Source organism: Calliphora vicina, chromosome 1 (assembly GCF_958450345.1).
Source record: "Calliphora vicina chromosome 1, idCalVici1.1, whole genome shotgun sequence".
In the NCBI taxonomy this organism is placed as follows: domain Eukaryota; kingdom Metazoa; phylum Arthropoda; class Insecta; order Diptera; family Calliphoridae; genus Calliphora; species Calliphora vicina.
This window is the reverse complement of record NC_088780.1, coordinates 98,242,475-98,259,501: the sequence shown is the minus strand read 5'-3', so window position 1 is coordinate 98,259,501 and position 17,027 is coordinate 98,242,475. Positions and strand designations below refer to the sequence as shown.

The 17,027-nt window shown below is 29.2% G+C and overlaps 1 protein-coding gene and 1 long non-coding RNA gene across 2 annotated transcripts in view; both read right to left on the bottom strand.

The window, feature by feature from the left end:
• LOC135956062 (uncharacterized) overlaps nt 1-14,893 on the bottom strand; it is a 49,406-nt gene extending 34,513 nt beyond the window's left edge. The window contains exon 1 of the long non-coding RNA XR_010576338.1: nt 14,760-14,893. This is a non-coding gene — a long non-coding RNA (uncharacterized LOC135956062). The remainder of the gene's footprint in view (nt 1-14,759) is intronic.
• Nucleotides 7,878-8,435, bottom strand: LOC135962932 (uncharacterized). The gene is made up of 2 exons (XM_065514778.1): nt 8,181-8,435; nt 7,878-8,113 (listed from the first exon to the last, which is right to left on the bottom strand). Exons 1-2 carry the CDS (start codon nt 8,286-8,288, stop codon nt 7,988-7,990), a joined length of 234 nt encoding a protein of 77 aa, XP_065370850.1. The 5' UTR covers nt 8,289-8,435; the 3' UTR covers nt 7,878-7,987.
• Nucleotides 14,894-17,027: the final 2,134 nt, after the last annotated feature.

The window sequence follows — 17,027 nt, the reverse complement described above, 5'->3', positions numbered from 1 at the left end:
AAATAAAATGAGTCAATTTGTAAAATGCACTAAAATTTATAGTTTCAGATTTGTACAAGGAACAATTATAGTTCTTAATATGAACAAAGCGTTGAAATATATTTCCGCTATTTAATTCCCTAAAAAGCAGTCGCAAATTATAGTCGAATTAGTACTTCTTTAAATAATAGATCAGCAATAGCAGCATGTTGGAGCAGAGTATTTGTAAGTCGATTAATCGATTGGACGAAAAAGTTTATGCTCAAATTAAAATTAAAAAAAAATTTTCATATAAACCAAAATTTAGACAAAATGATCTCAAAGAAACTAGATCAAGAGTTTATTCTATAATATAAACAATTATTAATTTAGCATGATAAGAGTACGTATTAATCCTTAAATGTGTCCGAGTGAAAATAGTAATGAAATTAACTAATATTTGATTTACAATTGTCATATAACAATTTCAAATAGAGACCAATATTAAGACGTAAATAAGTATATGAGGAAAATCAAAATGTTGTGTTGAAAACTGAAAAAATATCTTTAAAATAAAGCTTTTGCTTAAGTGAAATTAAAGCGATGCCACCGTATGTGGCATACTGCGATAAAAAATATCTGGGAAAGGATTCTATTTTTCTGGTAGGTGTTATCGAGTAATACTTCTCAGAGGCTATACATTTCATATGAGAATGAATAGGGATAAAAATGTTTTACATACAATGTTTTATTTGAATATGAATATCTTTGATTTGAAGTAATGAAAATATCTTAAGTAACTAAAATTTGTTTTCATTACGTCGACTTGATCAATCAATATTTTAAGCCTAAATATAAGAGGAAATAGCCTATGTTTGATTAATTAGTTTCGATATGACAACATTAAAAACATAAAAATTATATCAAGTTTCCCAAATAAAAATTGTTTTATAAAAAGCCCGCCTTGCTTCATCAGAGATATCAGTTGAGTTTTCAATTTTGAGCAAATATAAACACCATGAACTTCAATAAATATTTCGCTTTCTTGGCCATTCTGGTCTTGTGCATTTTGGGTCAACAAGCTACCGAAGCTCATCATCATCGTTTTGGTAAAATCGGACATGAATTGGTAATGATATTAAAATAAATTTTATTAATGAAATAATTAATTAATTTTTATTATTATAAATTTTGTTACAGGACAAGGGTGCCAAGAAGGTTGAAAAAGTAGCTTCCAGTGTCAATAAAGTGAAATCTGTGATTGCTAATGGTAAAACTGTGATTGAGGCTGGTGCCGCTGTTGCTGGTGCTGTGGCAGCTGCTTAATTTCGATTGAGAAAATGGACATTTATTTTAGATTATTATACGAATAGTGGATTAATTGTGAAAAAAATAAAAATAAGGTTATTATTTTAACTTTAAAAAAGTAAAAATGTGTGTTTTGTATTTATAATTTATAAACTAAGGACTTTTTCCAAATTAAAAGACAAACTCCAAACAACAAGTGACGTCTTATGACGTTTTACACACAATAATGTTAAAAGTTCTACCCTGCCAGATCCACCACGGATGTTGTAAAATATGCCCCTAGAGGGGGGATTTTTGCTAAACCGAACTTTTTATCTAATTTGTAATTCTTTTTCAGTACGAAATAAATTATTCTTTATTCTCATTTTTATATTTTCCGTCTAACCTGTGTCTCCTCTCATCCTGCTCTTATTTACATCCTGGTTCAACCATGTAATGAAGCTTGAAAAATGATTTAAAGGCCATTGGAACATAACTATGCTAGGTGATTACTGTTGACGTTAAAAACGAGACGATCAATCAAAGCTCAAAATAAAATGTTAAAATTTCACGATATTTTGTGTTCAAATTATATAATACGATGTTTTTTTGAGTTTTTTTTACTTAAATGATAAATTTAAACTTGATTAATGTAAAAAATCTGGTTGTTTTTATTAGATTTCTTTAAAATATGTGTTGGCCTTTTAATTTTAACTAGGAAATTCGACCACTTTTATGGAAAGAATTTTGAAAAAAAATTGTATATTGTGAATATCTAAAGAAAAGAATCTTAACCATATATGTTTCATCCATATTGGTGGACAATTAAAAGTGTGCCACAAACTCGCCAACTTTTACTTCCACTTTTTTCGATTTATCTAAAATCGCAAAACGGCTACATCGATTTGTCTAATTTGTTGTTTAAATGATAATAGTAATCCAATTTAAGATTTACTAAAAGAAAGCTTGACCACGCCAATTTTTTTCGATATATCTAAAATCGCAAGACGCCTGGACCGATTTACCTATTTTTGTTTTAATGTTCGCAATAAATAGTCCACAAAAGTTTTTACATAAATCAAAATTGTCCACGTCCACTAATACGCCCACTTATCTGCAAAATACATCGGTCTGTGATCAATAGAGTGCTCCAAAAAAATAAAATTGCGAATTTTGACCGTCCCCCCCTCTAGAATTGTTCTATGTATTGTAGAAACACATTGTGTAAAATATTAGGATGATAGGATAACGTTAACTGGTGGCGCAACGACGCTGAAGTTTTGAGGTGCATTTACAAGGGGAAAATATGCAATTTTTTCAGTTTTTGTAAAAATTTTGCCATTAAATAATGACTTTTACAATTTAATTTAAAAGAATCGAAATGTGTACGTAATTGTCGTTATAATAAGATATAAAAGACAAAAATTGGTGAAAAAATGTTAAAGTTATTAAAAAATCGCCAGGCCATTAACGTGTCTCATGCCACTAGAACAAGAAATTTATGAACAAAATTAACATATTTTGAGAAATATTAAAATAAAAGCTTATTTTTACTTAAAATATATCCATATTTACTTGTATATGAGTTTTTGTCCTCGTAGGATACCGTTAACCTATTCGCAGGTATGACCAAAAAAATTAAATTTTTTTAACGGCAGTTTCAAAACTCCAAATTCAAATTTTTAAAAATTTTGTTAAACAAATTTCAGAATTTTTTGATCATCACATGGGGATTTATTAACAACATAATAGGGAATAAAAATGTGAAAAAAGTATGTCAATACCTCCTATAGTTTTTCCGTACCTGCGATATAAATTTTGCGATTTTCGAGAAAAACTAATTTTTTGGCCATATTTTGGGGAATGACCAGAATTTCCTTACTGTAATGATTTTTAAGTAGAAGCTATTCAGAATTATATAGTCCAGGTAATTTTAAATATAGTCTGAAAGTTTTACTAAAATCGGAAAACTTTAACCCTTAAAACGTGAAGGTCAAAAGTCAATTTTTTCAATATTTGGAATTTCTCATGGAAAGATAGCGAAATATTATATATTTTTGGACCGATTTTGATGAAACTTAAGAAAAATATAAAATGAAGTCTACTATACACAATAACAGTACAAAAATGGAAATTAACCCTTAAGAGTACTTGGGGTCAAAATGAATGTGTTTTTCGTGATTTTAAAAGTTGAGGGTCATTTGTACCCCAAGTGCTATTAAGGGTTAATTTCCATTCTTGTGCTGTTATTGTGAATACTAGACTTCATTTTATATTTTTCTTAAGTTTCATCAAAATCGGCCCAAAAATATATAATATTTCGCTATCTTTCTATGAGAAATTCCAAATATTGAAAAAATTGACCTTTGACCTTCACGATTTAAGGGTTAAAGTTTTCCGATTTTAGTAAAACTTTCAGACTATATTTAAAATTACCTGGACTATATTATTCTGAATAGCTTTTACTTTAAAATCATTACAGTAAGGAAATTCTGGTCATTCCCCAAAATATGGCCAAAAAATTAGTTTTTCTCGAAAATCGCAAAATTGATATCGCAGGTACGGAAAAACTATAGGAGGTATTGACATACTTTTTTCACATTTTTATTCCCTATTATGTTGTCAATAAATCCCCATGTGATGATCAAAAAATTCTGAAATTTGTTTAACAAAATTTTTAAAAATTTGAAATTGGAGTTTTGAAACTGCCGTTAAAAAAATTTAATTTTTTTGGTCATACCTGCGAATAGGTTAACGGTATCCTACGAGGACAAAAACTCATATACAAGTAAATATGGATATATTTTAAGTAAAAATAAGCTTTTATTTTAATATTTCTCAAAATATGTTAATTTTGTTCATAAATTTCTTGTTCTAGTGGCCTGAGACACGTTAATGGCCTGGCGATTTTTTAATAACTTTAACATTTTTTCACCAATTTTTGTCTTTTATATCTTATTATAACGACAATTACGTACACATTTCGATTCTTTTAAATTAAATTGTAAAGGTCATTATTTAATGGCAAAATTTTTACAAAAACTGAAAAAATTTCATATTTTCCCCTTGTAAATGCACCTCAAAACTTCAGCGTCGTTGCGCCACCAGTTAACGTTATCCTATCATCCTAATATTTTACACAACGTGTTTCTACAATACATAGAACAATTCTAGAGGGGGGGACGGCCCACAGTGCTTTGTTTTCATATAGGCAATGGACAAAAATAGAAGGAGTTGTTGCAGACGAATAAAAATTAGTGGAATATTACCTTTTGGTAAGATTAAGAAAAAATATAATTCTTGAAAAAATCAGTGAAAGGACACGGGTACCTCCCATATATCCTGAACATATAATTTTTAATAAAATTCACAGTTATACTCCTAACATTTTAAAATTTGGTTATAGTCATTTTAATAAAGTTATTGTTGTTTGTGAACATTTTTATTACAATCGCAGCACATATTCGGGTGGCTGCCATACATCCTTTTCCTTAAAAAACTTATAAACCTGTATAAAATTATTAATTTTCAGAAATTATTGTTCTCTTATAATATTAGATGCAAATTTATGAAAATTTTATCGGAAGGATATTCATAATTCCAAGACATCAAGATTTCAATATCCTGTATAACATCTAATTTTTTTTTTAAAAAATTCGTAAAAATCGTTTCTTATTTTGGAACCAATTTGATTATAATCATTTTAGTAAAGTTATTGTTGTTTGTGAAAATATTTATTACAATCGCAGCAAGGATTCGGGTGGCTGCCATACATCCTTTTCCTTAAAAAACCTATGAACCTGAATAAAATTATTAATTTTCAGAAATTATTGTTCTCTTATAATATCAGATTAATTTAGTTATTAACATTTCAATTCTAGCAAGGATTTACATAACTGCCATATATCCTTTTAAAAAAAAAATACTGAAATATTTTATATATTTTCTAAATTCGGAAGGACGGATGGACGGACATTTTCAAATATTGATGGCCTTATGGTTCAGCTGTAATATTAGAAACTGGATGTTGGACTATACTTTAAGTGTTCCTAATATTAGCAGAAGCTCATATTAATATCTAAATCTAAGGATATGTAGGTTATATTAAATTATTGAGTTACTTACATTTACGGTAAAAATGTATTATTTATGGGTGCCATCAAAAACAATTTTTTTTTAAAGTTCTAGTCAAAACGGACAAATAATGATTTCACATTATAATAAATAAGAGATAGGCATTAGTAAAAATTAAAGAAAAATTAAAATGGATTAACACGTTTTTTTTCAAAATTAAATCCAACTTTGGAATTTTGTTTGATTTCAGCAAAAAAACATACAACATCAAGAACCAAATAAAGACCTATTAATACACTTTATGCCATTAAACTACTTTTTTTAAATAACGCAATATTTCTTAGTTATTTAAAAGAAAAAACTGGTATTATTTTTTAAAAACCCAAAAATCTGGAGCTATTTCCCAAAACCATCAAATTGAAAATTTACGAAATGGTAATTTATACATTTAAACAAAAACAAAATTTTAATAGTTTTCATGAGAAAGGACAACTAATGATTACATTTTCTTATAGATAATACTTATGGCTATTCTATAGTAAAACATAATCAAAATAGATTAACACGTATTTTACTAATATTCCAACAAAGTTTTAGAATTTCAGGCTTACAATAAAAAAAATGTTAATTATTAAAAATTGCGCAGATTAAACTGTTCAACATTTTTTGACAAAAGCAGTAATTTTCCGTAATTCTACATTCATATTCTTTTATTTGCAGCCAATCGCGAGTTTATATCTTTTTAAACGAACTTTTAACAATGATTTTAGTTAACCTTAAAAAAAATATATTTTTCTCCATAAAATTTATGTTGAAAATGTACTAACTTTAGCGACCTCTAGTGACGACAAAAAAAGATATTTATAAAAAAGTATTTTTTACATAAATGAGTTATTTAGTTGTCTATTGAAAAATATAAATTTCATTAACATCAAAGACATGATCTTGTTTTTGATTTTTGTCCATTGAACAAAGCACTGTGCGGCCGGTACCTAGAAAGTTTTTTTCGTCCATACAATCTTGGAGCACTCTAGTGATCAATCATATTTCAGACCAAAATTCGATTACTTATACAAAAACTCACAATAGCTTAAATTCGCAAATAAGTTTATTGGCCAACTTAATCAAGAAAAAGAGTTTGATATGTGACCACTCATATTTCTGACCAAAACTCAAAATATCTAAATTCGCTAATAACTTGGCCAATAATCGTTTAAATAAGAAAACCATCTGTGATCACTCATATTTCTGACCAAAAATCGATTTTTATAAAAACTTCAAAACTTATGGCGAATAAGCGTTGAATCAAGAAAAGGAGCTCGATCTCTGATCACTCATATTTCTGAACAAAAATCGATTTTTTATATAAAAACTCAAAATATCTAAATTCGCTAATAACTTGGCCAATAAGCGTTTAATCAAGAAAAAGAGCTCGATCTGTGATCACTCATATTTCTGACCAAAAATCAATTTTTAACATAAAAACTCAAAATTTCTAAATTCGCTAATAACTTGGCCAATAAGCGTTAAATCAAGAAAAGGAGCTCGATCTATGATCACTCATATTTCTGGCCAAAAATCTATTTGTTTATATAAATACTCAAAATATCTAAATTCGCTAATAACTTGGCCAATAACTTGTCCAATAAGCGTTTAATCAAGAAAAGGAGCTCGATCTGTGATCACTCATATTTCTGGCCAAAAATCGATTTTTTTATATAAAAACTCAAAATATATAAAATCGCTAATATCTTGGCCAATAAGCGTTTAATTAAGAAAAGGAGCTTTCTGACCAAAAATCGATTTTTTTTATATAAAACCTCAAAATATCTAAATTCGCTAATAACTTGGCCAATAATCGTTTAAATAAGAAAACCAGCTCGATCTGTGATCAAACATATTTCTGACCAAAAATCGATTTTTATAAAAACTTCAAAACTTATGGCTAATAAGCGTTTAATCAAGAAAAAGAGCTCGATCTGTGATCACTCATATTTCTGAACAAAAATCTATTTTTTTATATAAAAACTCAAAATATCTAAATTCGCTAATAACTTGGGCAATAAGCGTTTAATGAAGAAAAGGAGCTCGATCTGTGATCACTCATATTTCTGACCAAAAATCGATTTTTTATATAAAAACTCAAAATCTGTGATCACTCATATTTCTGTCCAAAAATCGATTTTTTCAGAAAAACGCAAATGGCCAATAAGCGTTGAGTCAAGAAAAGCAGCTCGATCTGTGTTCACTCATATTTCTGACCAGAAATCGATTTTTTATATAAAAACTCAAAATATCTAAATTCGCTAATAACTTGGCCAATAAGCGTTTAATCAAGAAAAGGAGCACGATCTGTGAGTTATATGTACTCTGTTGATTGCAAAACTTAGGTTTTTGACAACAAACTTAGGTTTTTTGTCTCTCAGTAGCGCTTCTATGTATATTTTATTCTATGTCCTTCTCCGCTTCTCACAAATTCACAAATCGAACACAAGCATTTTTTTAACTTGGACTCTGTCGGGTCAGCTAGTTACAAATAAATATACAACTGATACGCAAACATGTTTTCTTTTTTTAAGTTAGAATAATAACCTTATTTTTGTTTTTTCACAATTAATCCACTGTTTGTATAATAATCTAAAATAAATGTCTATTTTATCAATCGAAATTAAGCAGCTGCCACAGCTCCAGCAACAGCGGCACCAGCCTCAATCACGGTTTTACCATTAGCAATCACAGATTTCACTTTATTGACACTGGAAGCTACTTTTTCAACCTTCTTGGCACCCTTGTCCTGTATCAAAATTTATAACAACAAAAATTAATTATTTAAATAATAAAATTTATTTTAATATCATTACCAATTCATGTCCGATTTTACCGAAGTGATGATGGGCTTCGGTAGCTTGTTGACCCAAAATACACAAGACCAAAATGGCCAAGAATGCGAAATATTTGTTGAAGTTCATGGTGTTTATGTTTGGTCAAAATTTAAAAGATAACTGATACCTCTAATGAAGCATGGCGGGGTTTTTATAGAACAATTTTTTTTAGTTGAAAACTTGATTTGATTTTTGTATTTTACATGTTGTCATATCGAAACTAATTAATCAAACCTTTTTACGTATAGGCTTAAAAATATGTTTGTAAAATAATTAATTTAAAATTGATTGATGTAGTAATGAAAAATAATTGTTGTTACTTAGATATTTTCGAATTTCAACCTGATAAAGATACTTGTAAGAGATTCGTATTTAAGTAATTTTAGGAAGTGGACTCTTGTCCAATTTTATCCATTTTTAATACCAAACATTTCTGTCTTAAAACGAAAATTTTTTTTCAAAAAAATCATCCTCATTCGTCCTTTTATGGAGGTCCAACAACATACAGACGAACTGACATAGTTAGTTCGTCTTAGAATTCTATAAGGACCCATACTATTTACACTTTTTGGTTCTACGACCAATATATTTCCATATGTTACAAAAATAATGTCAACATAAATATACCCCCATTCTTTTTTAGAAATATAAATAAAAACTATCACTAACACTAATCGACAGCCAAAAAGAGCTCTTCGGGCAAAACACATCTTTTTTATAGAACTTTGGCACATTAAACACAAATATTTTTAAATTGGTTTTCGAGATATTTCCACTTTTATGTTTTCATTAAAAATTATATCTCAGGAACGTGGAATTTTTATGAAAACTGGCTGACCTGGCAAACTTTGTTTTGCCTTCAAGGTGGTTGAACAGGAATTCGAGCGAGATATAAAAAAACATTGTGGCCAGCTTAACGTTCCAATAAGAGAGACCGAATGTCATTAGTAAATCAAAAATTTAATCGTTTGCATAAAAGTACCGTTCTAACAGCAACAATAACACATACCTATGATACAATGCAGGTGTATAAGAAGTGAAAATCCTAATGGTCAGCGTACAAATAAAATGACGATCGAAACAAAGACTGAAAAGATTCAGCTCATCATTCTAATTAGAAATACCGAATGTCATTGTACACATAAGACATTACGTTACATATTTTGTATCGTAATAATATGGAAAATAAAGGTCATTTTCTTCATATTTGTATGGGAATATATAGGAATACTAGCTGTCTCGGCAAACGTTGTTCTGCCATATCTCACACAAAGTTTGAAGACTCTCACTATAATAGTACTCCAGAATTTTTACTTTGTATGGGAGGTGCCATGCCCATTGTTCCTATATAGGTCAATTGTGAATCTAAAACATCCAGGAACCCACTCAAACACACACAACAAATTTCACCGAAATCAGCCCAGCCGTTAAGGAGGAGTTCAGTTACTAACACACGTACAGAAGAATTATATATATAAAGATGTAAATATTCCTTTGATTTAAACTCAGGCATCAACTTAAGTCAAATTTGACTCCACAGTGATTTTTTTGATTTTTAGAGAGTTTAAAATGCATTACTTGTATTCTCTGCCAATATTTCTAAATCCTTAAGGAGAAAATTATTAAATTTCGTCACAAAAATAATAAAATTTTTTCCAAATCTTGTACAAATTGGTTGAGTAATATCAAGAATTTTTTATTGCATAGATATGAATATATTTTATTTTGGTCTGAATTAGGAGCTACGAACAAAGTTCCCCAAACCGCAAATGAATTAAGGCACAAACATTTTATATAGAAAAAACCAAGAACGAAATTTAGGGACTTAGATAATTTTTTTGGGGATTTATTTTATTTCTAAAATTGGGGATTTAATACGACCTGACAAAGGCCGACAATGCAAAAATAATTTTTCTTTTTCTTAATTAAAGATAATTAAGAGCCTATGTACTTACTACCCTTTACATAGGCCATAAATTTCGTATAAGGGTGAATTGGATACAATTTATTCTTTAAAATATCGAAAATATCTTAAGCAATAACAATTCTTTTTCATTGCGACGACTAAATCAATCAATTTTAAAATAATTATTTTAAAAACATATTTTTTAAGCCTATAAGATTAATTAGTTTCAATATGACAACATGTAAAATACAAAAATCAAATCAAGTCTTCAAATAAAAAAAAAAGATCTATAAAAACCCCGCAATGCTTCATCAGAGATATCAGTTGAGTTTTCATTTCTTAGCACACATAAACACCATGAATTTCAACAAATATTTCGCTTTCTTGGCCATTTTGGTCTTGTGCATTTTGGGTCAACAAGCTACCGAAGCTCATCATCATCATGGTTTTGGAAGAATCGGACATGAATTGGTAATGATATTAAAATAAATTTTATTAATGAAATAATTAATTAATTTTTATTATTATATTGCATATTTTGTTATAGGACAAGGGAGCCAAGAAAGTTGAAAAAGTAGCTTCCAGTGTCAATAAAGTGAAAACTGTGATTGAACATGGTAAAACTGTGATTGAGGCTGGTGCCGCTGTTGCTGGTGCTGTGGCAGCTGCTTAATTTCGATTGATAAAATGGACATTTATTTTAGATTATTATACGAATAGTGGATTAATTATGAAAAAATAAAAATAAAGTTATTATTCTAACTTTAAAAAAGTAAAAATTTTTGAGTATCTGTTTTATATTTACTTGTAATTTATAAACTAGGAAACTTTTTCAAAACTAAAAGACAAACTCTAAATATTTTTTTTCGATAGATTGAAGAAATAACTATCCAAACTATGTGGGACATATTTTGCTAAGAACAATAGGTAATAAGTTACATGGATGAGAAAAATCACTCCGAGAGTTTTTGTACGATCTTGTTTTTAAAAAATTGTGTCTGAATTACTATCCAATAGGTCTAACCTTGGTGCAAATTTCATTTCGATCGGAAGACATTGATTTTAAAAGTTGGTTCACTTGACTTGAAATCCCCCATACATATATAGAAGAAGATGTTAAAAACTGTTTACTGTTTTAAAATCCACCGGAAGTTGAGCTCTTAATTGAGTACCATTTTCTAGTTTAATCTGTTTACTGGATTATGCATTTAATTGCAAAATTCCAATTTCTCAGTTTATTGTCAGTAGTTTTTATCACAGCTAATATATTTAATACTGCCGAAACTAGACAATTTTTAAATTTTTCTTGCAACGAAGGGTTAACAACAAAGTTGGCTACCGATTCGAAACGGATACAAGATTATTTGGATTATTTCGGTAACGGTAATTTAGCTGTAACTGTAATTGCACTTTGTTCGTTAGCGGTTTTTTAGTGACAACGGTAATTACATCCTGAAGTAAATTCTTAACAATATTTATAAAAATTAAAAATAAGTTTACAAGGGTGGTATTTTATTATATTTTAAATTTTGAGGATTTTAATAGACTCAATTATTGAAATCAAAAATTTGTTTTTTTTTTAAATTTAAAGTTATTTATAAAATATCGGTAACGGTAGTTTTCGGTAACGCAAACTTAGCGGTAACAGTCGGTCAAGCCCGACCATATAATACCCTACACTAAGTAAAAGAGCAAAAACATTTTTCTTTTAAAATTTCAATAATTTATATTTTTGAGTGATTTTCGGAAGTGGGCCTTATATGGGAGCTATGACCAATTATAGACCGATCACCATGAAATTAGGTCGTGTGATTTGTGTTTATATGAAAGTTTACTATGTTGAATTTTGTGAGTATACCAACATTTTCAAGTGATTTATGCACGTTAAAGTGATTTTCGGAAGCGGGTCTATATGGGAGCTATGACTAATTATGGACCGATCGTAACAAAATTTGGTGACATGAATTTTGTATATATAAAACTTATTTGGAGCGCAATTTGTGGAGATACATTTATAAATTAAACATTTATGACCGATAAAGTCCAATTTCGGAAGGACGTTTGTATGGGGGCTAGGTGAAATAATGGTCCGATTTCAGCAAGTTTCAATAGGTTTGGTCCTTGGGCCGAAAAAATAATATGTACTAAATTTGATCGAAATATCTTCAAAATTGCGACCTGTACTCTGCGCACAAGGTTTACATGGACAGCCAGCCAGCCGACCAGACGGACGGACATCGTTTCAGAAAGTGATTCTAAGTCGATCGGTATACTTTAAGGTGGATGTTAGAGTAATATTTTTGGGCGTTACAAACATCTGCACAAACGCATAATACCCTCCTCACTATGGTGGTGTAGGGTATAATGAAATGGTCCATGTATATAATGGCATCACAATACGAAATTTTCAGGAGATGGTTTGTAAAGAAAAATATTCAAAAATTCCGAGAAACTGGAAGAACTAACATTAGTTAATGCTACCGCCCCGGTCAACTAGTTTATAAATAAATTTCGATTACGAGATATTATAGCGAATCTTAAAGATATCTGTGAATGACACTCGCGAAAAACATATATCATCGAAAAATTTACTGGAATTCCATACAAGTTTGAGAAGATCGTGTTATATTCCTGATTATAAGCCATCATTCTGATATACCTTAAATATCTTTTAAATTCTATTATAAAAATTTATTATTTTTTTGACCGCTTTACAAAATCAATCCATAAGTGACATTATCTAAAGATCGATGTTCTAAAGTTACGACAAATACTAGATTATTTTTAAATAGCATTTCTAAAAATGTTCCTTAACTTTTTTATGTTATATTTTTCTCATATTTTTTCCAACACAACCAAACCGTAAAAATCTTCTACCGCCATAAGGGAAAATTCCATGTTATTTTAACCATTCCCGAAATTGTTCTTCAACAATTTTAGATTTTAGAAATGCAGTGAATCGTTTCCTCAATAAATTTATTTCGGACTACAAAAGAAATACAAATTATATAAAAAGTATGTTGAATTTAGCAAAATTCGGTTTCGCAAAAATCAGCCTTTTAGGGGGACATTTTACAGCGTCCATGGTGGGTACGGCTGAGAAGAACTTTGTGTATGAAACGTCATAAGAAATATTTGTTCACTTGTTGTTTAGAGTTTGTCTTTTAGTTTTGAAAAAGTTTCCTAGTTTATAAATTACTACACAGAGAAAACAGATTCGTGTTCACAACCGAATTTGTCACCAATCGAATTCTGTCGGTTACACGTACTATCACTAAATTCGATTACAATAACTGAATATGTGGTACTCATACAATTCTATTGCTGAATTTATGGTTCACTCAACTGTTTAAAAATACTAATTCGGTAGAAAGAACTGAATCTCTCAGTAGGGATAATTAATATATTTTGTTGCATTTATGCATTAAATTAAACGCTATTTTTTCTTTTTCTACTATTTATTTGCAATAAAAGAAATATTTAGTACCAAAAGTTTATAATACATTTAGGCGAATAGTAATTTGTAAGGTATAGCTTGAATAATCTTGAATGACGTCTCTTATGTTGTCTGGTTTGAAATGTCATGGTGAAAACTAAGGCAAATCTAGATGTATTGAGATATAAGATAATAATATATCAGAAATTACTTTCTACTCGAACAATGCATGTAGTTTTTTCATATAGTTTTACTTACAGAAACCAATCCAGAATGGATGATAGCACAGAGTACATAGTTCCTTTTTCCTTGAAAGTATGTACTTTCTGTAGTATCAGAATAATTGCTGTTAAGAACCCAATGAAAATTGTAGAACTCGTATTTATTTCTGACACAATATTTTGAGAATGTATATTTGGTATTACCTTTCTTCCATCTGCTAATACACTAATTTTATATGTTTATTATTAATTATATTTTTGTTATTTGAAAAAATAATGAATAAATTTTATTTAAATAATTTATTTATCAATGTCAAACCAAAACAATCAACACACAATTTTTTGTCGGTAGAGTGCACTGAATTTGTATTTTTTTCGATTAGTATCATTAATATTTGGAACTAAAGACTATAATGCTGAATTCAATTCTGTTCTCGTTGCCGAATTAATACGATACAATTTTAATATGTACAAATCGGTTATAATAACCAAGTTATGAATTGTTGCAACCTTAATTCGATTACATTTATGTTTTAACACTTATGAATATAGAAAATCTGTTGAATTTATAATATTTTAAATATAACAATTAAAATTCGGTTCATCATATTCATTATTTTCAATCACAACCGATTTCCAATTGATCTGTTTTCTGTGTGTAGTAAATATAAAACAGATACTCACAAATTTTTACTTTTTTAAAGTTAGAATAATAACTTTATTTTTATTTTTTCACAATTAATCCACTATTCCTATAATAATCTAACATAAATTTCCATTTTATCAATCGAAATTAAGCAGCTGCCACAGCTCCAGCAACAGCGGCACCAGCCTCAATCACAGTTTTACCATGTTCGATCACAGTTTTCACTTTATTGACACTGGAAGCTACTTTTTCAACCTTCTTGGCACCCTTGTCCTGTAACAAAATATGCAATATAATAATAAAAATTAATTAATTATTTCATTAATAAAATTTATTTTAATATCATTACCAATTCATGTCCGATTCTTCCAAAACCATGATGATGATGAGCTTCGGTAGCTTGTTGACCCAAAATGCACAAGACCAAAATGGCCAAGAAAGCGAAATATTTGTTGAAGTTCATTATGTTTATGTTTGCTAAGAATTGAAAACTCAACTGATATCTCTGATGAAGCATTGTGGGGTTTTTATAGAACATTTTTTTTTTTTATTTGAAGACTTGATTTGATTTTTGTATTTTACATGTTGTCATATTGAAACTAATTAATCTTATAGGCTTAAAATATATGTTTTTAAATAATTATTTTAAAATTGATTGATTTAGTCGTCGCAATGAAATAGAATTGTTGTTACTTAAGATATTTTCGATATTTAAAAGAAAACATTTTCTCCAATTCACCCTTATACGAAATGTATGGCCTCTGTAAAGGGTAGTAAGTACATGAGGCTCTTAATTACCTTTAATTTTCAAAACAATCAATTATGCTATAAGTGTAATGACTTAAATTTAAAACAATGACAGAAATACTCCTCACGTCCAATACTTTTAAAGTTTTTTGTTTTTCTGACTGAATGCAATTCTACAAAGGTTAATAATTTGGAGCTACGAACAAAGTCCCCAAAAATGGGGGCTTAATTCATTATGAATTAAAACCTAAACCAAAATTAAAAAAACGGCTTCTCATACTAAAAACTCTTTGCATTGCAGGCCTTCGGCCGGGCGCAAAGGTTTTCTCCACTGGGGTGTATCAAAAACCGGCTTAGTCTAGAAAAATTATTTTTGCATTGTCGGCCTTTGTCAGGTCTTATTAAATCCCCAATTTTAGAAATGAAATAAATCCCCAAAAAATTATCTAAGTCCCTAAATTTCGTTGTTGGTTTTTTCTATATAAAATTTTGTGGCCTTAATTCATTTGCGGTTTGGCGACTTTGTTCCTAGCACCTAATTCAGACCAAAATAAAACATGTTCATATCTATGCAATAAAAAAATTCTTGATATTACACAACCAATTTGTACAAGATTTTGAAAAAATTTTATTATTTTTGTGACGAAATTTAATAATTTTTTCCTTAAAGATTTAGAAATATTGACAGAGAATACAAGTAATGCATTTTAAATTCTCTACAAATCAGAAAATTCATTGTGGAGTCAAATTTGACTTAAGTTGATACCTGAGTTTAAAACAAAGACAAATTGGCAACCTATCATAAAAGGGGATAAATACCCTCGGGTTTGCTTAGTCCGTGACTTTTGGAATTTCCTGCCTCTTAACTGAAAGGCCAAAGCTGCGACGTTCCGTTTGTTTTTGACAGCCATTGATAGTAGACTACCTTGTGACGCGAGGAGAAAATGGAAAAATTGAATTTCGCCTGGTCATTAAGCATTACTTTTTGCGGGAAAAAACCATCACTCAAACCAAGGCTAAGCTTGAACATTGTACCATAAATTTCCATGGTAAAAAACTGATTTACTGAATTTCATTGTGTACGTTCAAGCACGAAAATGGACGCCCAGTTGAGGTCTATACACTAGGGTGGCCCTTAATAAACGAAAGGATTTTGGCCATTCTTAAGGGGTTAAGATGTGCCGCAAGCCCTCTGAAGTTTTAAGATGCATTTATAAAGGGAAAAAATGCATTTTTTTCAGATTTTTAAAAATTTTGGTAAACAAATTTCAGAATTTTTTGAACATCTCATTGGGATTTCTTGAGAATATAATAGGGAATAAAAATGTGGAAAAACTATGAAAATATCTCTTATAGTTTTTCCGTACCTGCGATTTAAATTTTGAAATTTTCGAGAAAAAAAATTATTTGGCCATCTTTTGGCGAATGAGCTATGTATATTTCCTTACTGTTATGAATTTTAAGTAAAACCTATTCAGAATATTATAGTCCAGATAATTCTAAATATATTACGAAAGTTTTACTAACTCTGGAAAACGTTAAACTTTCAGGTCAAAGGTAAAATTTTTCAATATTTGGAATTTTTCTTGGAAAGATAGCGAAATGTTGTATATTTTTGGGCCAATTTTAATGAAACTTAACAAATATGACCTCGACATATCTTATTAATTTTGGAAGGGATACAAAAAATTAAAGAAACGTTTGACAAAGTGTATAGGATATTAAAATGATTGTGGAATAAAAAGATTTGGGAATAATTCTGGCATTTCTAAACGGCTGGTTCAATCGGGATAAAATTTGACGTAAGCGTAGCCAATGAGTAGTTGAGTTTAAGTTATTAAAATGGGCCCTACAAATTCTCCAGGGTAGA

Bases quoted from the DNA above. Each gene is read 5' to 3' on its own strand.
- LOC135962932 (XM_065514778.1), bottom strand. From the start codon at position 8,288: ATGAACTTCAACAAATATTTCGCATTCTTGGCCATTTTGGTCTTGTGT. The intron at 8,114-8,180 runs GTAATGATATTA...ATTTTGATACAG, and splicing joins GTAAAATCGGACATGAATTG to GACAAGGGTGCCAAGAAGGT.